The sequence below is a fragment of the Indicator indicator genome, chromosome 2 (genome assembly GCF_027791375.1).
Source record: "Indicator indicator isolate 239-I01 chromosome 2, UM_Iind_1.1, whole genome shotgun sequence".
NCBI classification, from domain to species: Eukaryota; Metazoa; Chordata; class Aves; order Piciformes; family Indicatoridae; genus Indicator; species Indicator indicator.
Window position 1 is genome coordinate 44,886,101 of NC_072011.1, and position 23,690 is coordinate 44,909,790.

Genomic DNA, 23,690 nt, shown 5'->3' on the forward strand with positions numbered 1-23,690 from the left:
TGAGAAGTACTTTATTCCTTTTGTTATTCATGTCACAGTCATGCCAACTTGTAATTTCTTCATAACAAAGCTCATGCTTATATGTTAATTCATAAATTTCATTTAATAAACAAATGAAACTAGAGCTGAAGCTCTTCTCATAATACATCATGTTATTCTGATGTTTCCCTTCCAAACAATGAGCTCCCTACCTGGGAGACAACTGGCTAAATTGTCACCAACTGTGTTGCCTGGTATCATGTCAGGGGCTCACATGGCTTCAGGGGCTCACATGGCTTCAGGACCCCACAACCTCACAGCCAAGTCAGAAGGGGGAAATCTCCTTTCTGGGCAATTTCACTAGCTGCATGTGTCTGCTTTTTTTTTTTTTTCTCTCAGACTGAAAATGCCAAAAGACTCCTAGTGATCCCATCTAATCTGATGAGATGCACTCAGGATGACACAACTGCCATCTCGCCTGGAATTGATCAAGAAAACATTCTTGTTTTGCACGAAAGCTCCATATGGTTGAGTGCCTCTTTCAAAACCACAGTATCTAGCCTTTGTTGGCTGGCCACTGCTCCCGCCTACCTCTGATCTACTTATCCTGGAGGGAAAAACCCACACTGAACTTAGGAGGGTTTTTTCTTGATCTGAGCTCACTCTAGCGTTGTCCTTCTGCCAACTCCCTGCTTTCTTTTTACTACTGAGTTTGTCTAATCTTTTTGATGAGTACTTGAGTTGCACCTCTTTAAGTTCAGATGGATGTGACCTACAAGCCAAACTGGTGCTCTGCTCTACAGTACTGTTCTCTGCTACCCACCTATTCTATCATCCTTAACCTGTGGGGCAGGCATGCAGAAAACAGGGCTCTTGCACCTCCTTTAGGGTCTTCAGCAGCAGGTCAGCACGAAGGCACAGCTTCTGACAGAAATCATCCTCTGCAGGACTGATCTGCAGAATGGATCTTTCCAAGGGACACAATGCCTGCTTAATCACTTGGATAACAAAATCACAGGCACCAGCAATGAGGCACAAACTTCCAGAGAGTTTCTTTACCTTTCCTCTATATTTCTCTGTCAATTTATGCTTTAAAATGAATAAACCAAATACTCCTTACAGCTATTTAAGCAGCTGATAAACATTGCTGCCAGAACTTAAGAATTTGGATTCCTACAACTGAGGTGTTCTGGGATAGCTGCTTTTATTTCTGTATTTTTATCTCTACACACACAAACGCAAAACAAATCCCTGAGGAAAGTGATAAAATCACTACACTTAACTGCAAATCAGCTGTTAAAGACATGCCTAATCACCAAAACTTATGGACTTAGCTTCCTTCCATTTGTCTAGTTGAAGCTGTAAAACATATTCTATGTATGGGACAGGCTACTCCTTTAATCTTGATAAGAAATAAAACTTCTGGCATTTTCTGTGGTTAGAATTTGCAAAAGCAAGAAGCCTGATTTCCCCACTATTCTCATTTCTCTGTTCTTGTTCTTTTGAAAACCTAATTGTGCAATATCACTGATCCAACATAAACCTTTCTGGTTTCTGTAGTGACCAAGACTACTTGGCAAATGAAAACTCTGTGGGGGGGAAATCAGGTCTTAGTTCAATATCAATGTTACTGCAGCTGGCATTTCTGGGTAACTACGCAGGCAAAGGTTTGCCTCCTTTCTCATCATAGCCAGAACTGATGTGAGCTAACTGAGAAGAGTAAGTTATGTTCAGCAACAGCCAGGATGATGCCTGGTTCTGCAAAGACGAGCTTTAAAGAAGAAAAGGAGGCATATGGCATTTGTAAGCTAACCTTAAATGCAAAAGGTAAAAAACAATAAGGAGTTTGGCCAAGAAATGCTGCACTATTACACAGTGGTTCACATTTTCAACTTCCTACAGCTTAGGCCAGAAAAAGATATTTAGGAAGGTGACGCTCTGGATGTGCCAGAAGTGCCAGATTTCAGTAGCTATTTTTAACTGCAGGAATTTCATTAAAAAGGATAGTTGCACACAGTTGGTTTTCCTTCTTCTCCATGCTTTGTACAACTCAGATATCGCAGAGCCCTATGCACCGTCACAACTGACACTGTTTTTTGTGCTTGTATTTGCAGCCCAGCACCTGCTTCAAAACGCAGGGTGAACTGTGTATCAGGAATTAACATCCTCTTAGAGGAGATCCCATGCTGGTTTTATCATAAAAACAAGAGGAGGAGAGCAAATCAAGCAAAGAGATGCAGCACATTCTGCTGCAATGATCGTGACTTGTATTGCAAGCGATAGTTAGCCCAAGAAGAGCAATAAAAAGGTCATTTCCTACTCTGCTCTCAACCTGCATAAATTATATTACCATTTCATTTACTAAAGCATCCCAGAAGTGAGATGGCACAAAGATAGCTCCAAGATATTGCTGAACTCAAGCTTTCCTAGACCTCATCAGAATGTAATCTCAGGCCTAGAAGTTGGATGTTGTATCCTGCATGTGTTCTGGCCCTCAAACAAAATGTTTGAGTTAGTGCTTAACTGCTGCTAGCATCCCTACTTTTTCTGTCCAGACTAGTCAAGTGGGTTAACTTCCAAACTGTCATATTTCTCAGTATGACAGTGGTGGAGCGAAAGCAACTGTCCTTTTAGCACATTTTCACAAACCTCTTAGGGTGTCTTCAAGAAGCAACTCTGCACTGCTATGTATTTTCTCATTTACATGGACATCTACAATGACATCCAGATCCAGTTCTACAAAAGAGACAGCTGATATCCTGACAAAATTTTACCTCCTGTCCTAATTCTCTTTTAAGATGGCTTTATCAAGGGAAGCAGGTTCATCTTCCACTGACAAGATAGACCCTGTCTGCTTTTGTCCCCCATCTACGGAACTGTGGTACAGAAGTTGTAAACAATGGGAAGTGCTTGGCAACTTTACATATATGTATACACATACATGGAACAAAGCTGTGGGATGCAATGGGACAAAATGTTATGACCTAGCACTAATGGTGTGTAGCAAAACCAAACAATTCTTGATATCACTAAAGTAACTGAGACAGAAATTCAATCTTACTGTGATGCTTTTATTGTCTGGACTCTGAAATTCTAGAGGAGGCTTAGAAAATTAAATATTGTTTTTTATGTCCTTTTTATTCTACATCTTCATTAAGTACCACTGTGTAATTTAATGCAATTTGTAGCAAATGCTAAGAGTGCTTTAGGCCCACTTCTCCCTGTCAGCTGTATCTCTGTTAAATTATGCATTTCCATCTGGGAAGAAACTGTACAAGGCTGTAGGCTCTCTTCAACTTAGAGCTGGGAATGGAGAGGGATTTAATTAGATGCTCCATGGTTGGGAAAAAGACTAGAGCAAAGTCTGGGTGGTCTGTGGAATCTTCCACTGGAAAACAAGGCTGCAAATTGTTCTGTACAAGCCTGCTTCTGTTCGCTCGTTTTGTTTACATTGTTTGTTCTTACAGATTAAAATAGTCAGTAACTAAGCAGATAAACAGTGTTTCCTTCCATGACAATGTTGTCTAGAAGTTAAGAGAGTAGCATGGGACAATATATGCCTGTGCTTCAATTTTGGCTACATCACCCCAGCTCCTGATGAGACTTGGAGAACATTTCCAGATAGCACTTCAGAGCACTGAATTGCTAACACTTTAGTTCTATTTTCCCTATCTGTAGAAGGGGGTAATACAGCTTTCTGCTCTCAAAGGTGAAAGAGGGCCCATCCATGCTTGCTCCAACCTTTTCTCATTTGACTGCTAATGCAGAGGGACACAACTGTTGCAGTTCCTCTTGTCACACGATACCTGTATACCCTTAGACCATTGACAAAGCCTTCAACAAGTGAAGTGTTTTTGGAAGGCCTGAATCAGAAACTTGTAATGAGCCAAGCAATTTCCATCTATACTTAACTGTGAGTCAACCAAAATGCAGTGATTTCAGTCATGTGCCCTTTCAAAGTTCAGTTGAACTTCAGAACATAATAGATGCAGCTGTAAATAGAGCTACAGTGCAGATTGCTGATTGGATTGTCTGGCAGATTAATTTATTCCTTGTGGGTTTTCTGTTCCAAAATTCAATAGATTCCATATTTGTAAAACAGTGAATGCAGAAGGCTAAGTCAGAAAGTGGGCTATGACTGGAACTAAATTTATTTATTAACCTATTCTGGATCTATGTTAAAGAAAGGAAGCTATTATGCTGTCAGTTTGCGGGATGTTAATGGAAGCCCTGGGCATAATTCCTCTGTGTTGGTGTGTGAATAAACCCCACTGGCAGATAAGCTGTTTGCCTGATAGTAACTTTTTCTCTTTTCTTGAAAAAGAAAGAAAAGATTGAGTAAAAAAGTAAGGAAGGTAAAAGAAACAAGAAAAAGAAGACCTTGTCCTTTGTGGTCACTTTACTGCTGCTTGCTACATACTTGGGTAGGAAAAGGTTAAATACTCAAAAACATTTTTTTCTTCTTAGCAACTTAGAGAACTGTACATCAGACACATTGTCTGCCAAATGCTGCATTCTTACTTTGTTGAGAGATAGCTGAAATAAAATCACTGTTCTTTGTGCAAATGGCATGCTAAACGATGTACGGCTACAAGATTATTAAATAGCAAAGGCATTTGATAATATTAGAGTCAACCACAAGTCCCACTTCTGCTGATGCACAGAATTTTGAGTAATTAGTCATTGCACAGAGTGTTGTATTTATATCCCCTTCAGCCTCAGACGTTAGGCCACAAAGTCAGGAGACAAAGAATTGCTGTTATTAAGAGGACTGGTTTAGATTTATTTATATTCTAAGGCTTTATTTCAGTGTCCACTTCACTCCTCTGGCTCGGGCTTCCTCCAAACCAGAAGATGCAGCTAAGTCAGAGAATTTCAGCATAAACCATACTTTTACAGACAAGACCTCTCAACTTCAAGCAGAAGAACTTCAATGAGTTTGCAAAGCCCCCAAACAAGCACAACTGGCCTGAGGTTACATGACAAGTCTGGGAAAAAGGCCTCCCAGGTTCTGTTCTGATCTCTAACAGACTTCTCATGGTTTATACACAATACATTAAGAGCAGTTCCAATTTGCAGATAGATAAATTGGGATACAAAGAGGACAAGTAACTCTCCCAAGGATTTGCAGCAAGTCTTTTGCTGAAGCCTGGAATTCTTACTCAGCCTTTTGTTCAAATCACTAAACCACACTGTCTTCTCCAGCCCACGATTACTGCATAAGCCTGAGTACCAAGACATATTTAAAATGATATAGCTATACACTTACACGAGGCTTTATTAAAATAAAGGTTGTGTAACGTTTTCAGAGTTCAATACAACACTGATCAGCAAGCACTCTACTGCTTAAAGACAGCCTTTTAAATTATCTCCCGGAGTAAAAGAGACAGATCTAATATATTGTAAGAAGAAACCAGAGGGAAACTTAATAAGATTTGAACATTAAACATCTGATGACATCTTCATATTATAGTAACGAGCCTTCACTTTGCAGAACTGACAAGAAAAAATAATGGTAATATTTATGATTATGACAAATAGCATGTATCATCTGTCTCTGAGCATGTTGAGCAGAGAAGGACTATGTAGAATAAATCAGACACTTGTCTCAAGTTTCAGGCATAACTGAGTAGATTAAATTTAAAATTTTATCATGTCTTATAAATGTGTCTCCTAAGCATGGCACCTCTACCTGTGATCTTGGCTTCCCCCAGCAGGTTGTGTACTCTGTATCTAAAAAGCACAGCCAGACAGGGAAAATGCTGGTAATATAAGAAACATTGTGGGATATTTAATGGCTGTCCTTAGAAGTACCATAAAGCTAAATGTTTTGTATTCTCCATGAGATTTAAAAGGAAGACCATGGTCTTGCTGTGATTACTGGGGAGACCACTGTGAAAAGTGATTCCAAATTTCCATTTAAATAGCATGTGCCCAAGTGTCTCCAATTTGCCTTTACAGAGAATACATCCATACCTAAGCCAGATATGCAGGTGCTTGACCTCCTGATTTTGAGTGTGCTAATGCAGGACCTCTGTGCACACAACACTGGCACTGTAAACCTAGAGGCCAAGTAGAAGCTGATGAAGAAATCTTAAAGAGAGCAACTGTACTATGTATTTAAAAGACTAGATGGGGTGGAAATTAGAAAGTCACCCTAACAGATGCAAACATGTATAGACACTGCTCAGCATCACCTTGCTCCAAACTGGTCTCTAGAGCAAAACTAGGTCTGGAGTACTTCTGTCCCTCAAGTGACTCTGTGCAGCCAGCTGGTAAAGGGAGGTTATAGCAGGATAACTCTGACTTGCTTAGTCAGAGAGCACTCCATTTTCCACTAGTGCATAGGAGAGATTCTGCCTGTGCCAATCCTCTGATTTGAAGTGTGCATCCTAGAAACAACACCCCACCTTCAGCTGCAAGGAGCAACTACAGTGAAAGGCAAAGCCCCAAGCCCTAGGGTGCAGCCCCAGAGTCAGTACACATGTTCCAACCTGCAGCAGCAACTGACCACTTGGCTGCCCCAGAGGAGGCCTAACACGGACAGTTCTCTAAAGCCCAGATCCTAAGGAGCCTGGAACTCCAGACATCCCAATTGCCTTTGCAAGCCCACCTGAACATACCAAGCCTTAAGCAGGCCTCCAGCAATACCTCAGAGGATCAACTGGTCCCCAGCTGCCATTTGAACTGCTTAGCTCTCCCAAAGAGCTGTTTTGCAAAATGGAAGGGAACCAATCTTACTGTTGGCCAAATTCCAGCTTTGAGTAATTACATTCTTCTGACAAATTTTCCTTGGCAGTTTCAATGGAATATAATTAGTAAATGTAAATAGATGTAAATAATGCTGCAAATTACACTTTGTGTGATTGTCAGAAACAGAGGAGGAAAGTGAAGTAAAGGGGCAAAAAGAGCAGAGCTTCATTCTCCAAAATTGATGATGTGGCCTTTCCTCTCATTAGACTGCATGTCTCTGCCAGTATGGTGTGTTCAGAGCTACTGCAGCAGCAGATGCCATGATCCAAGATCATCATGTGGTTCATCACACAGATCATCCACTTCACCTTAAGTACAATTTTGACCTGACGGTGTTCAGTCATGTCCTGCAGCTGTGTTTGCAAGCAGCTGCTGTGTTCCACCTCAGCTGTGCTTATGCTTCAGCAGCAGGCAAACTGCTTCACCCACAGACGTGTACAACTGCAAGTGTGTGTACATGATATTATTGTTTTCTATGAAATGCTTACCAAATTTGTGAATGGTTTGTGAAACCTTTTGCTACCAACTGAACATCTGTCATATAAATGGAATTATATAATTATCCATCACAGCTATTTTAACGCAGCTTCATGTACTAGTTCCACCTGAAGTGGAAATAACTTCTTCCAAAAATAAAGTAAATGCATATATTTAACTTAAAGTAGTCAAGTAGATTTAAAAGCAACTATTTAAAGTAATGAATATAGATCATAATGTACAGTTTTCTTATTTTATCTACATATTAGTACTTTGTAACATGTCAAATGTGTCTTACGCACATCATGTGCTTTAAATACAAATTGATATGGCTAGAGGGCTTAATCAGTTCTTTCTTTCATCCAGAAAATTTGAGGAAGATTTTTCAATAACTCACTTATTTTTATTCAGAATTTGCATATGGAAAATATTTAGCAGAAACTAGCAAAACTAAGAGAAAGTTTATCAAGAAAAACTTGCTGCACTATTTAGCTATAACAGGAGAAACAGATGTTTCAGCTTCACAATACCATGTCTTGCAAAACTTCCTTCTAAACAATTATTTGTGCTCTGCATGTTTTGGACTGTGTATGGAAAGCTCTGCTAACAGTCATGGGAAGCACTGCATACAATAGTAAAGCACACATTAAGATAATTAGAGCTAAAAAAAAAATCAACAAGTTGTTGGGTTTTTTTTCCCCTTTATAGTATTGATTTAGTGTGGGTGAAAAATGTCAGATTTTTAATTTTGAAGATACATGTTCCACCGCAGAGCAGGAGACAGAGCCAGCTTTTCCCAGTGTTCTGCCAATAAACTCTTAGATTAACCATCTCAAGGGCTAGAAGGAAGAGCCAGGCTCTACAGTCTTTTTCAACCCTTAGTCTCTCTGATGAACCTCTCAACATGGACAAGAGGGAGCACACAGCCTGGGATGAGGAACTAATTTTCTATCTTTAGGGCTGTACCCACCCACATATTTTCTCATCAAAAATTATCAAAATTGCTGTGGACAACAGACGTGACCAGGAGGCAGTACTGAAGCTGCAATGTGTGGAGGACTCTGGGCAGCGGTAACAGCTTGTGGGAAAATTTCTACAGTGAAAGTGGCTTTTGGAACTCAGTTTGTATCTTATATTTTCTAAATGGCAAACTCCTTTTTAATATAGACTGTTTTCATAAGGGGTCTGTAACTTTTGCAAATCCTCTGATGGGTTATACACATCATTTAACTCTGTCTGGCAGTAACTTTACCTTCTACAGATCCTAACAATGTCACTGAGCGTACTGGCACATAACCAGATGTGACTGGTTATTACGGCAGCCTGAAAAATTATTGCCTGGTCCCTCAAGATGCTGAAAGCCAGGACAGTTTAAGGTAGAAACTGTTGTTTAGCCTTAAATGGCACGCTAAGAGCATGCACATGAACAGCTCTGAATAGTCCGTGGACAGGCGGCTACATGCTAAGCCACCTTACATCTTGAGTTTACTCTCCTGGAGAAGGATCCACTGCAGACAGGCCTCTGAAGAGAGTGACAAGTCCTACTACAACGTTTAGTATTTATTTTATTGATAGACCTATCCAGGTTAGTTGAGGATGACGTTAATTTTGGCTTACTGTTTAGATTGGTTGCTTAAAAACCACTTGCTTTTGGGCAAAGTGATAATCAGCCTGTGAGACTTTTATAATGGAAGGCCAACACATCTTTTTTCATTCACTCTGCAAGAGTAAACCAAGCACAGCTGTTTTACTGAAGACAGCCCACTGGTATTTAAGCAGATTAACACAATTAACTGTGAAAATCCTCTCCTATGTGAAAGCCAGTAACCTGTTGGCCACAAGGAGGCAGGGCAAGGATTCAGTAAACTCAAACAGTTTAGTGTGTTGTTTTTTTTTTTTTTAGTTTGTTTTTTAAACCTAAACCAGCGGGGGAAAAAAAAAGAAAAAAGGAGCATTACATTAGTGCAGTCATGAAACTCTGAACTGCTAAGCAAGATAAAAAGCACTTTTCAGCTACAGTGTGTGGTTTCAGCATTGCTGTTTTATTCCAAGAGCAGCAAATATCTTACAATATCAAACAATAACTGATCTGGCAGCAATTTTCTGCTCCTTTTGAAGAAACAGATCACACATGTTTCTTCTTCATCACTTCTCTGTGATGTAGAGAAAAAACTCTAACGATAAACTTTGACAGCAATAACACATTTACCAACTCGGGAAAAGAAACTGTAATGCCAGGTTCAGAAAGTGTTGCACCCAAACTAATAAATCCTGCTTCTGGGCAGCTTTGGGAGATCTGCTTTTCAATCCATTGGCACTTCTAATTCTGGGCTACAAGCAGGCAGAAGCAGTTAGGTGTCTGTAGTCCCCTACCAAGTATCTCATGCACAGTACAGTACAGTGATGTTTCCCATTACCAGAACTTCAGGACACTGGAAATCAGAAATGACTCCAGGTCAAACTCCTAAATGGCAAAGGGGCAAAAGAAGAAAATGATTCCAAAGCATCTCTGTTTCAAAGTTAAATTGAAAAGAATTAAACAGTGAAACAAAGCTTTCCACAGTATCAATACATCACAGTCCGAATCTGTGAGTGATCTTCTGTTTTAGACAAAGTGACTTTACTGCATGCTACTGAGCTAGGTAATTTCAGTCCCCTTCTTCATCTTTTATGCAGTTGCTTTCCTTCTTTGTGAAGCAGTATGAGGTCCATGGATAAAAAACATGCTACAAGAACTAGTTGTTATTATTAACGCAATTCAGATATGGAATGCACCAGATGGCAAAATCTCCAGGATTTTAATGAACTATTGTAACAGAACATATGTAATATGACGTTATTGTAACAGGCATTTAAATGTATAGTTAGTACATACAACGTGACCTACTCTGCTCTCAGTAACTCCACTGGAATTATTTTGGATTTATATCAGATAATACTAGGAACACAAAATAGCCCCATATGTGCAATTTGGTAAGGTTTTCAGAGCAATGCTATCTTAACTATTGCTTGCCCTGTTGATTTTTTGTGGTGGTGTTATTGTCGTTGCTGGGGGTATTGTTTTTGGTGGTTTGTTAGAGTATGCTTTCTGCATTTAATTCTGAGCAGGAAGTAAAAAAAAGTACCCTCATGTCAGAGTTTAAAATGCCTATGACCAAGTATCTCTTACTGATCATTATAATACAGTCAGCATGAAACAGCAAGAACTTTTCATTTTTTCCACTATATTCTGTAAAAATTACCTCTTTGATCACTTATGCTAGACTTGGTATGCAATTCATGTTTGTGTCAGAAGAACTAAATATTCAGTTTCAGATTGTGAGGGCAGTAGTATCTACTTTCTCCTGCAGAATCTGAGTTCTGCACAAGATGAATTAGTTGACTGGGCAAATATGAAAAAAAAAAAAGGAGTGCAGCTTAAACCACTGGTGTTACACATTACAGTCAGAGGCAGGTACTAACTTCAGTAAAGGAGGAACATGAAGATACTATCAGTATGTATAATAATTCTAGCTCATCTACAATGCAGACTATAAAATTCAAGTGAACTGACATTTAATATATGAAAGGCTGGAAGCAAGATATCAATTTCACATCATAAATTAGCCTTTGTGCAAGTGCCCAAAGATTTGGCTGATTACTCATTGCTTTCCCTTAGTGCTTAAGCAGTCTTTTCCACAGCAAGACAGTTAAACCACAAAAACGTACCGTAGTGTCCACAGCCCTGACCTTCCCAGCAGGAACGTGCTTTGGAATGGGTTCTTCTGCTGATATCATCATGCAGCCTTCTGCTCCAAGAGTAACAATTACAAGCTTACACCCTCTTTCTAACAGCATGCGTCCCACCTTTTCAGCATCTTCAAGGTTGCCAACTGGGATGCCCGTTAAAATTTCTGCCTGAAAAATAACCCACGCAAATTAAAATCATAATCTGACAGCATTCATTTTTGGACAACAGTTGCAGTTGAAAACAATATTTAATGTCTTTTAAAAATGTGTATTATAGTATGATTGTGAAACCACTTCCCACGCTGATATTCAGTTATGACTTGCTGCTTGTTTGAAACTGGCCTGTACTTCAGGTGCAGGAGGGTAATAAAGAGCAGCCTAGGCAGAGATGGGTTCTGTTCCAGCTTCTGTGACTTAGCTGGCATATAACCCTTAGTAAAATTACAATTCTCCCACATGCCTCAGTTTCTTCATCTGTGAAATGGATACAATGACAGCCTTGTCAAAAGCATTTTGTGGTCTAATGTGAAAAACGTTACATGGCAACTCAAATCACTATTGAGGTGGGAGATTTATCACGAAGCGAGGAACTTCAGTTCTTAAATTCTCAGTGTTTAGCTAGAGAGAAATCACAAGGGAAAATCTCTTCAAGGAAAAAAAGTAATTGCTCAACTTTGACCACTCTGTTTACTTTAATATATATTTTTATATAAGAATACCTTAAAGTTATCTGAAGCCCTCTTTGGGCAAAGGCCCATCATATATTTGTGTTATGACCATGCCCATAGGATTCTGTCAAGACTGAGACTCTTCTGTGTTGGCTCTGTACAAACACAGATAAACTCTTCTAACAGATGGTGACCTTAAGTCAACGTCTCCCAGTTGGTGCTTAACATTAATCCCTTCTAGTTCCACCCAATTAAGCAAAATTTCCCAGAAGTCTGCAATGAAGACTCCAGAGTCAAGCACCCTTTTCACCACATCAAACATTTCCTTCATGGCATAGCACTGTCAAAAGTCGTACTTTTCCTTTTGGGAGGGAAGAGAACAAGAACAAAACGCGAAAAAAAAAGGGAAGAGGAAATACAGTGTGTTTTATCTGAAGCAGTCTAGCAGGCAGCTCTCTTGCATTAATACAGTATGTCTTCAACTGCAAATAAACAGACATGTATTTTGCTGTCTTTACTAATTCTTGTCCCGCTTGACTGAGAAGAGGCAAGTCCTTTATCTTACACGACAAGGTTGCTGGTGGATCCTGAAAAATGCAGTCTAAAGTATTTTCAGGTAACCGCCTAGTACCTGGGCATAGGTTCCATACTCTTAGGGCTTATTTTCACTGGAAAACTTAGTTGGGAACCTATTCATCAGCTATACTTCCTGACTTCTGCTGCATGGGCAGCTTCTCTTCCTAGGAAACAGCTGCTGTAATATTTTGACCTTCCTCTGCATTACTGAAACTTGAATTCAGCACCCATATTTCTTGATATAATGGACTGTAAACTATAGTGACTAAACAACTGGTTCACAAAACACAGGCCATGCCTGTAGTAAAGGCAGGCAGACAGCCCGGGACAGGAACTACTACAGCCATCCCAAAGTAAGCCGCCCCCAGCTGTGAGTCAGTGCCTGCTGCTCACCACTGTCATTTCCTGTGTTTCAGCCTGACCCAGGAGAGAGAGGCCACCCTTAGGCTCTGAAGGGCCAGATTATGCCAACACACTCCCTCGTTTATTGTATCACTAGCAGAGTTCTTACTTCGATTTTCAAACTTACAGTACCAAATTCTGCAACCCTGACAAACGCACAAACGATTTCAAGTACTGTTGATTGCGTGCCACAAGGCAGAATCTGACGTGGCAGGCCTCAGTGGGCAAACTTGTGCACTACAGGGGCAAGGTGTGGTTAACGCTTATGCAATTTAAAACTACTTTTTTTTTAACCATGCTGATCCCAGATAAGAATATAGTAAGATTTAAATTACAAGAAGGCAACTAACCCTATCCAGTTTTATCTTTCGCATGTCACCACACTGCTCACAGTTCTCTTGCAGTACAAACTATTTAAGGAAATTAAATCTATTTCAGTTTTTAAAATATTATAAAAGTATTTTCAAATAAGAACACTTGTTTCAAAAAACTATCTCAGAAAACCTTTTAAATATATCTTCCTGCAAGGTTTACAAGGAGTCAATATACCAATAATGGCTTAAGAATTACTGAGGATAGATAATACATAGTATTAACATATACATATATTCTATTCTAATATTCAAAGGCTATAAAATCTGTGTCTCTTCATTAATTTTAAGACCTCTGGAGCAGGAACTATGCGTTGCTGTATTTAGAACACCTAGCATGTCATGTTATAAAGAATGAAAAGGGGTTAATACAAATCCTTCAAATGAAACCAGGTAACCTTGCTTACTATGTGTTTCTACTACTTGCTTACTCTGTGTTGTAGACCTGTTGTGCACACTTCATAGGAGGAAAGCAGATTTGGCTTTAGTAGAGAAATGGTAAATCTAATTTGGGTTTATTTACCTGGTATTTACACTTGTGTGAGCTCATGAGCAAAGTAAATTAAGTATTTATAATATTCTTCCTAATGAAATGCATATGCTGTATGGTTAGCATTAGCATTGTGCCCCTTGTGCTTGCTGTGTCCCAAGTCAACAGGACTTTTTGCTTGGATAATAAGAGAATTGTCTGGAACTGGAATGTGAAAGGTTTTACAGAAATCTTTCTTTTGATCTTACACCAATAAACAAAATTATTTTGAATAGACAGTCTGTATAAAAGTAGATCCTCAACTGCTTGAAACCACTATCATGCAACTCATCTACAGCAGGATGGTAAAACTAGAAAACACTGGAACAAGCTGGAAGAACCACAAAAGCAGCAGAAGCCAGACAGATTCTGTGCCAATAATTAGAGATTGCGGTAAATGTCAACTGATGTTAAATACTGTGGTGAGTTTTTAAGTTTCTCCCTTCAGTAGAGTCTTATTTAAAAAACAAACTGTGGTACAATTGAAGGAAATAACTAATGGTTATGTAAAGAAAAAAAAAAATAAAAATACTAAAACCCCAATGTGTGCATTTGCCATGGTACTGTACAAAAGAGCAGCAAATTAAGAATTTTATTTTTCTGCAGCTAGTCTCATAAAACTCTTCAGTTAAATGGACCTATTAAAGCAACAGGATATTCCACAAAACTGCTGGCAGAATAAACCTATGATGAATATTATATAATTAATCTATAAATCATAGAATCATATAATGCCTTAGGTTAGAAGGGACCTTAGAGATCTTCTGCTCCAACCTCCCTGCCATGGGCAGGAATGCCTCTCAACTGGAATTAGCTGCTCAAGGCCTCATCCAACCTGGCCTTGAACACCCCCAGGGAGGAGGCATCCTCAACCTCTCTGGGCAACCTAGTCCAGAGTATCATCACCTTCATATTGAAGAACTTCTTCATAAAATCCAGGCTAAACCTATTCTTCCTCAGCTTAAAACAATTTTGTTTACAAAAGTGAAAGAGAAATGTAACTGAAGCTTTTAATTTATCTGAAATGAAGGTTCTTGGCCACAATCCTCACTAATCTAAGTTAATTCTCCATGTCTCTTTAGACTGTGGAGTCTGGTCACAAACCAGCACTACTACAGAAAAAAAAAAAGGTCCTGCTTTTTCCTTTCCAATCCTGTCTGCATGGCCCAACCTCTTGTGCCAGTACAGCCATTGGTGTGGTCAAGGAACAAACTGGACTGCAAGGCAGATCTGTGTTAAAATTAACACCATCCCTAATCCCATACGACCCCCAACCCAAAACAATTAACTTCTAGTTCACATTGGTTAAAAGTGAGAATCAAACTGTGATAAGAGCCTTTGCCAAGCGTTCATAGCTATGTTGCATTTAGAGCAGCATATGTCTTACAAGGAGATGTTCTGGACCCTGTGATTGGCATTTATGAGATCAAATTTGCAGCACAGAATCTAGTTTTGTGATCTCTGGCACAAGTAGGACACTGACATACTGCAGCATACTACAATGGAAGGCTATCAAGACAGTCAGGGCGCCAGAAACTAGGACTTACAAGAGAAGGCTGGGAGAAGCAGTCTTTTGCAGCCTTAAGAACCAAGGCTTACAGGGAGATCTAGTTGCTGTCTACAGCAATTCAACGCATGGGTACAGAGAAGATGGAGCCAGACGTCTTGAAGGTGCACAGAGATAAGGCTAGAGACAAGGGGCACAAGCTGGAACATGGGAAATTTTAGTATTAAGACAACTTTTTCACTGAGAGAGTGATGAAGCATTGGAACAGGTACTCAGAGGTTATGCAATCTCCATCTTCGGAGATTCAAAACTTGACTGGACAAAGCCTTGAACAAACTGACCTAAATCAGCCATGCTTCATCAGGGCATTGGACTAGAGACCTCCAGAGGTCTGTTTCCACCCTCTGTGATCCTATGATCCTCTGCAAATAGAAACTGGTGAAATAACAAGAATTATTAATTCTTTGGGGAGCAGTCCATCACTTGGACTGCTTTTTGTGCACCTAGCACAGTAACAGCTTTACACATGTTGCCAGGTACTTCTGAAATATAATAAATAATAATAGGGAAACTATGCCAATTCTAAGGCAAATCCATCTAAAACTATATATGGTAATTTTAAAAATATTTTTAATTTTAAATATTCAAACACAGTAAGCCAGCTGGCTACAAACTGGGCTTATACTTTAGAAGATGAGAATGACAAAAACCCAAAAGAACTCAATCTCATTAATTCTAACACATGTGAATAGTCCCCAAGAAGTAGTGAGACAGATTCGGTGTATAAGCAATTACAAGATCAGTCCACGAGCCAAGATAGCTCCAGTTGTTTCAAATTATAAATTTTTTTACATACAGGCAGGCAGAAACACTTATCATGCTGGAATAATTAAAACCTAATTGAAATGAATTGCCTTGAAGCTATTCCCTCCTTTGCCCTCCCAAAAGTAACATCTTCATTTTAGACTCAATATGGGAAATTTCATAGTTTCCATTAACTGATAAAATGAGGTTTAGAACAAAGTTAGAATTAAAATATACTGTGAATTGCTGGGAACCTTTATATAATGGTGCAGGAGTAACTTTCTGTTAATTAGAACAGAAATGACAAATTCAAGAGATGTTCTGCAATATTTTAGTTCCATAGGACCTGATTTTGTTTTGACTACTAGAGATAGCAATTATTTTTTTCTTAAGAAATTACTATCCCTAGTATATTAATAAGCGGTATCTTAAGTGTCCTAATCCAAGATGTAGTTTCATAAACTGTGTCTTCCTTGAATCTTATAGAAGTCAATACTGACTCTTGATTCTGAACATACTTACAAGGATTTCTATTACTATTATTTCTTCCAAAAATGATCTAGTATCTAGTAATAGATAACACAACTTAAAAATAAACAGTATCCGGTTTTCTATATTATTTTTATACATCTTGCAGCTTTATTTAGCAAAATTAGCAATTAGCTTATATTTAATTGAACTGCCTTCTACCATTGAAGACCCAAAGCATTTTGTTAGCATTTAATTAAAGCTTTGCCAGGCTTTTCTTACTTAGATCAGAAATCTGACACCCATTTCACATTAGGGAGCAAGCAGTTCCCACTTTTGCATTAAAAACAAATTATTTACTGTAACCATTGAGGAGTTTTCCTTCTCCTCAAGGACTCCCCAGTGTTCTTTGAATGGAGAAGCAGCTGTTGTTCAAAATGTTCGGGACTAAACTGAAATGGCTGATTTGCAGCATGTTATGGGTCTTAACTTTCAGTGCTATGGAATTGCATGCACACGCTAAATAAGAAAAACAACACATGAACCATATTGACATTGTGGTTGTGCCTAGAGCCAGAATGCAGCAAGGAATCACACAAATACATGGGGAATTTAAAAAAACTACAAGTATTCCAAAGAGCTCATCTTGTATAGAGTTATTGCTTTTTCAACATTTATAGATGACTGAAAAAAAACCCCATTGGTTTTCACTAAGATGACATTGGATACATTTATCTTTTGTTAGAAGAATTAAGGGAATGGAGAACTACCACATTCCTGCACAAACCTCAGGGATTAGGCTGTGCTGCATCTGGGAATTAACAAACTAGTCTCAACAAGTTTGATCTTTCTGGGAAAAGATAAAACTGAACTACAGGCTAAGCAAAGAAAGAACCTTGCAAAATTTGTTCTGTTTTTTTTCTGTTCATGAACCACATAAAAAGAAAGTAATGTCAGACATTAAAAAAAATATTATTGCAACAAGCAAGAGTGAAAAGAACAGCTTGTGAAGAGCCTTCCAGACTAACTAATGGTAGATAACTCACTGATAGTGTAATTTTGTTTGCTTCTCTCTAGCACATAAATCCATAAGAACAAGCTGTGCTGTTACACCAGATATGGCATATGATTTCATTGAATCCTACAGCATTTAATGAAGGATGGAGTATAAAGTGTGATGTTGTATTTGACATTCATATGTTCGTGACCTCACATCCCATGGCTGTCTAAAACTACAGCTGACATTGTAAAACTTTTATTCTGTGACAAAGACATTGCAGATCAGAACTCCTGACCTTCTTGGCAGTAAATAAAAGAAATTTCTGACTCAGTAATAATTCAGATAATCACAAGGACTATCCCCTTTTTCTCATCTCTAACAACACAAACACTCCACATAGTGTTAAGCTAAAAGGCTAGTGTTCTGTTCTACAGCTAATATCATAGAATCACCTGGGTTGGAAGAGACCTCTAAAGGTCATCTAGTCCAACCACCCTAGAGTGAGCAGGGACATCCTCAACTAGATTAGATTGCCCAGAGCCTTGTCTAGCCTCACCTGGAAGATCTCCAGGGATGGGGCCTCAACCACCTCTCTGAGCAACCTGTCCCAGTGCTCAACCACCCTCATTGTAAAGAACTTTTTCCTAACATCCAACCTAGACCTCCTCTGCTCTCACTTTAAATCATTGCACCTAATCCCATCACTGCAGGGCATTGTAATCACTGCAGGGCATTGTAAGCAGTTCCTCTCCAGCCTTCTTGCAGGCCCCCTTCAGGTACTGATAATATCCAGAAAACATAGGAGTTTATCATATAAAGGTATTTCTTGGTGAACAAGAAAGATACAGACATTTTGTTAAAACTGTGTGATAAATACTTTAAACGACTAAGAAAGTCAATCTAAACAATTAAAAAAGAAAAAAAAAACAGTGTAAATTGAATCTTGTCTTAGCATATATATCAGTATTAAAAAAGAACATTTTAGAAGCAGTTGAACTGGATGGCTCTAGAGTTCATCTTTAAGTCCAGGATGATTTATTAACTTTTTGAAGGACTTCATAGACATAAAGCAGAAATACACACTTTTTTTTCTGGCAGTACCTAAAAATCCCTAAAGAAAAAGATGCCAAAGGTGGTAAGGTTGAAACATAAACAAGATTTTGGCTAGAACAAAGTTATTTGAGACTTAGAAATACCGAGTAGAAGAGGCAACATAACTGGAACAGGACATCTCAGGAAGGCAGCTGTAAGCAGCCCATTAAATACATTTGCCCACAGAGTATAAGAAATTTTTAAATAATTAAAAAATAATTTTAATAAAACCACTATGGCATGGCCATAGTGGCTCAGAGCAAAGTTCCACCTTATCTAATCACTCTTTTCTGACTGTGATTTCTCATAGATACTAAGATAAATACATAAATATATAAAAGTAAAAATTTATCTTTCCCCAGTATATATTCTGGATCATCAAAGTCTGAGGGTACTTCCTGATTTAAGAAGGTGAAGGAAATGCTGATGTAGTTAGATGAATGGGTGAAGTATATATAAAAAAAGCGATCTTTAAGATTTGTAGAATTAACATTGCTTTTAAGTGTCATACAGAGATGTCACTGGTAACCTTTATTTGGGTATGTAAACATTTATCTCTATATGCACTTCTCAAGTGCATATATTACAGGGATCTGAAATTAAAGAAATTCATGAAAGAAAGCAGAAACCAGATGGTATATGAATACACAACAATTACTAAAAAACAACTTTAAAACTTGTGGTATAAGAAAAACAAATGCTTCATTTTAATTATTTTCTCAGCAAAGAAAGCAACAATGGAAATAGTTTATCCCTGACAACCAGTTCAATAAATCAGACAGAGAGGATGAAATCAAACATAATTGATTATTACAGTTGTACTAATTGATTTCACTGCAAAGTATGAAAAGGATATTGTTAAAACCAAATGTATTTATGTGCCATTATTGGTTTCAGAATATGCTGTAGGAGTCCCACACTTGGATCTGAGTTCCCATGATATGGCTGGCAGGAACTTCTATAGATCTACCATTTCCATAAATTCAGAAGAGAGAAAGCCTCCTCAATGGTAGAGTGTATTTCTGTGCCTGACTGTGCATAGAGTGATCCCAGCTATCTTCAAATGGCAATCATTTTAAAAAAGAAAATAGCAGAAAAGATTGCAAACTGCACTCCCAGCTCCGCAGGGAAGGTAGATGAGTGAGCAGGGATCTGTTATAATTATACACCTGTATTTCTTGTTCTCCAAATACAAATAATTTTCTTTTCTCCATGTGGTTGTAATAATAATATATCCTGACTCTAGCAAGCTAAAATTCTCAAAGAACATCTCTTTCAAGACTGTCCTCTAGCAACAAACTATAATAAAGAGAAAATTTTGACACGCGACACAAAGAGCAGCGAGAGGAAAATCAGGAACAGAAAAATAATGGGAAACAAAGTTTTGTTTTGAACATATAAAGGATAAGTTTTCACAGGGAAAAAATGGTAACTAGTGACATCACGAAAGAAGCAAACAACAAATTACATTTACTAAACTGAGTAAGAGTACCAGGTGTTCTTATTCTAAAACGTGTGCCAGTGCAACACGTAGCAAATCCAGAGGCATGGTCCAGGCATAAATCTTGCTTTCTGAAAGCATAAAGATAACACCACAGGAGGTTCCCACAAGTCCCATGAACAAGAATAAATATGTTCTCCTAGAATTTTCTTCAGATAGTTCTGATAACTGTTGGACAGTGTCTGAGCCATAAATATCACTACCAGTTACACTGGAAACTGCCTTTTGGAGACCTGAGGTGGTATCTCCCACCTTGCTGTTTTGCTAACTCCTGAATGCTCTGGAGTATCCAAACTTGGCAGACACATACTGAAACGTCCCCAAATACAATTCTGATGTCCATTTGGGTTATATAAACCGATCCTTAAATACAAGAAGGCTCATGAACTGAGAAGTTCTGATATGGCTTATGGTGCATTTTAACAGAAATTTCCAAAGAGAGTAATTGAGGCATGAAGATCTTACTCTGACAGATATTTTCATTACACAAAAATTCTATAAGTAAGCAGGGCCATGCTTCTATCCCAGCTCTTCCCCCTCCTCTCCACACAAAGGTATGATGGTCATTGCAGAAATTATGTTGGTTGGTGGTAACTTTAACTATGATCCAGGTATAGCTTCTATCCACATTCCTGTTTTCTAAAGAGAGAGCAAGGGGAAGGAACATAACACGCATGACACTAATAAATAGGAAATTTAAATGAAGGTGTTATGACATGAGATTAAGTTGTCGCTTGTGACAAAAATAATTCCCTTTCAGAGAGAACCCACGCATGAATTACAAAAGCAAGGGAAAGGAAAAAAAATTAAAAAAAGGAAAAATATACAGTTGAGGGGCCAGAGAAAGTGACTGACTGAAAACAGATCTGACAGGAAGAGGCATCTGAAGCAACTATTTACCATCAAGTGCAAATGTGCATCAACTCCTGAGAAGTGAGTTTAAAAATGTCAGGATGCTGTGGCTAGTACCTTCCCGCTAATCACATCAAGGCACCACAGAATGAGGGTAAGGATCTCTTTCCATATTTACTACTCAGAGATAACATTTAAAAAGTGTTCTTTCATGGATTTTACTTGTGGCTGGATGCCACACTCCTGCTGCAAGCAATCAATTTAATTTTTAGTGCAATCTAAAGGTATTCTAGCATACTCCTCTTGGCTGTTTAGGTAAGGGATCAAACTTGTCGTCTCCAAAAATCCTATGTAAGAGGAACACCCCCCAGTTTTCCTGCTCCCTATGATCCACTTCTGAAGAACACAATCCCTCTGAAATTTTACTGCTTGAGACTCCTTCTTTAATACGACATATGATCATTACCTCAGTTTCATTGCAGCAGAAGATATCAGAATGAGTATAAAATTGTGGATCTAGGTCAGCAAGGGCTGGAGCTGGATTAAATAAAGTCTTAACTGAAAAAAAGAAAAAGAAAAAAGAAGTCTAAATCCCTAATGTTTTAGATTCATAAACCATCACCTAAAACAGCATTGTAGTTAAATCACTGCCCCTAATTTTTATTATTAACACACAAATGTCTCTCAGTTTATATGCCCTCATTTTATAGAATTGCTAAAAATATTGTTTATTATATTAAAGTTCCTTTTTAATACATGTGCAGGTAGCTGTCACAATGGGAACATGACAGAAGAATAACAGAAAAAAATGACCAAGAAATTAAATTAAAATTAACAAGGGAAAAAAATCCATAGACAGCAATGTAATTTGTTGAATGGATGATGCTTCTTCCAGGATATTAGTAAGTTTTACAAGAACTGGTAGTTCCAGAATGCTTTTGGGTTTGGTTTTTGTGTATGTGTGTTGTTACCTGTGTTCTGTAGGTGTGAGATGGTGACAATATCAAAATTGTCTGTGGCAGGATGACACAGGCAGGGTTGGAAGGATGGGGTGATAGTAAGGGCCTCCAAACTGAAGCACTGAAGCATGCTGTGAACACTGGGGCAAGGTCTTACAGAGCTGAACTAAGTGCCTTGGGGGAATAATGGGGTGCCCCTCTAAGAAGGTGACATGGCTGGCAGCCCAGCTGAAGTGTCTCTACACAAATGCACACAGCATGGGCAACAGACAGGGGGAGTTGGAAGCTACCCTGCTACAGAAAAGCTATGACATAGTGGCAATTACAGAAACTTGGTGGGATGAATCCTATGACTGGAGTGTAGCTATTGATGGCTACAAGCTGTTCAGAAGGGACAGGAGAGGAAGAAGGAGTGGAGGTGTTGCCCTCTATGTAAAGAAGTGGATAGTGTGTGAGGAGTTGTCACTAAAGAATAGCCACGAGCAGGTTGAAAGTTTATGAGTAGGTATTAGGGATCAAGATAACAAAGGGAGCTTTGTGGTAGGAGTCTACCACAGGCTGCCTGACCAAGCAGAGCCTATTGATGAAGGCTTCTTACTCTAGCTCGAGGAGATATCGAGATCACAGGCTCTCATCCTGCTGGGGGATTTTAAGCACCTTGACATCTAGTGGAAAAGTAGTGTGGCTAGCTGTAGGCAATCCAGGAGGTTCCTAGAGTGCCTAGAAGACAACTTCTTAAGACGAGAAATTAACAGCCCTATAGGAGGGGATGTGTTGTTGGACCTGTAGGTCACAAATGCACGTGAAGTCAGCAGGGATGTCAAAGCTGAAGGCAGCCTGGGCTGCAGCAATCATGTGCTAGGGCAGTTCACTGTCCTAAGGGGTATGAAGCCCCCAAGAAGCACAGTTAGGACTCTAAATTTTAGGAAAGCAAAATTCCAGCTTTTCAAGGAGTTAGTAAATAGGACCCCATGGGAAATGGCCCTCAGGGACAAGGGAGTGGAACAGAACTGGCAGATCTTTAAGGATGCCCTCTACAGAGCACAAGAGATCTCAATCCTCACATGTAAAGAAACTGGGCAAGGAAGGCAAGAGACCACCATGGCTGAGCTGTGACCAGCTGGTCAAACTACAGGGCAGGTTGGGACTACACAGGAAATGGAAGAGGGACAGGCGTCCTGGGAAGAGTATAGAGACGTTGCCTGGCTGGCTTCTACAGGTACATTAACCAGAAAAGGAAGGTTAAAGAAATTGTTAACCCCCCATGATGAGCAATAGTGGGGAACTTGTATTAACAGATGAGGAGAAGGCTGAGATTCTCAATTTTTTTTCCTCAGTCTTCACTGGCAACTCCTTGCCTCATTGCTTTTGTGTTGGAGACCAGGGTGAGACAAGTTGGAGACCAGGGTGATGTGGCTGCTCCCAGCATAACTGAAGACAGGGTGCATGACCATCTGGAGAACCTGAAGATATAGAATTCCATGGTGCCTGATGTAATGCATCTGAGATTCCTGATGGAATTGGCTGATGTCTTTGCTATCCCACTCTCCATGATATTTGAGAAGTCCTGACAGTCAGGTAAAGTCCCTGGGGACTGGAAGAAAGGAAACATTACAGCCATTTTTAAAAAGGATAGAAAGGAGGACCCTGGGAACTACTGACCTGTCAGCCTCACCTCTGTGCCTGGAAAGATCATGGAACAGATACTCGTAGATGCCATGCTGAGGCACATGGGACAGGGAGGTGATTCAAGACAGCCAGCATGGCTTTACTAGGGGCAGGTCTGGCCTGACCAACCTAGTGGCTTTCTGTGATAAAGTAACTATGTCAGTAGATAAGGGATGACCTATGGATGTGATCTATCTGGACTTCTGCAAGGCCTTTGGCACACTCCCCCACAATATCCTGCTTGCCAAGTTGGAGAGATATGGATTTGATGGATGGACAGTTGAGTGGATAAGGAATTGACTGGATGGTCGCATCCAGAGGGTGGTGTTTGGTGGCTTGAAGTCCAGATGGAGAG

The 23,690-nt window shown here is 39.2% G+C and overlaps 1 protein-coding gene across 1 annotated transcript in view; it reads right to left on the reverse strand.

The window, feature by feature from the left end:
- Positions 1-23,690, reverse strand: part of RBKS (ribokinase) — a 73,562-nt gene that overhangs the window by 8,249 nt on the left and 41,623 nt on the right. Inside the window, exons 6-7 of the mRNA XM_054398530.1 lie at positions 21,175-21,266; positions 10,918-11,106 (exon numbers count right to left, since the gene is read on the reverse strand). Coding sequence (XP_054254505.1) covers positions 10,918-11,106; positions 21,175-21,266 — 281 coding nt within the window. The remainder of the gene's footprint in view (positions 1-10,917; positions 11,107-21,174; positions 21,267-23,690) is intronic.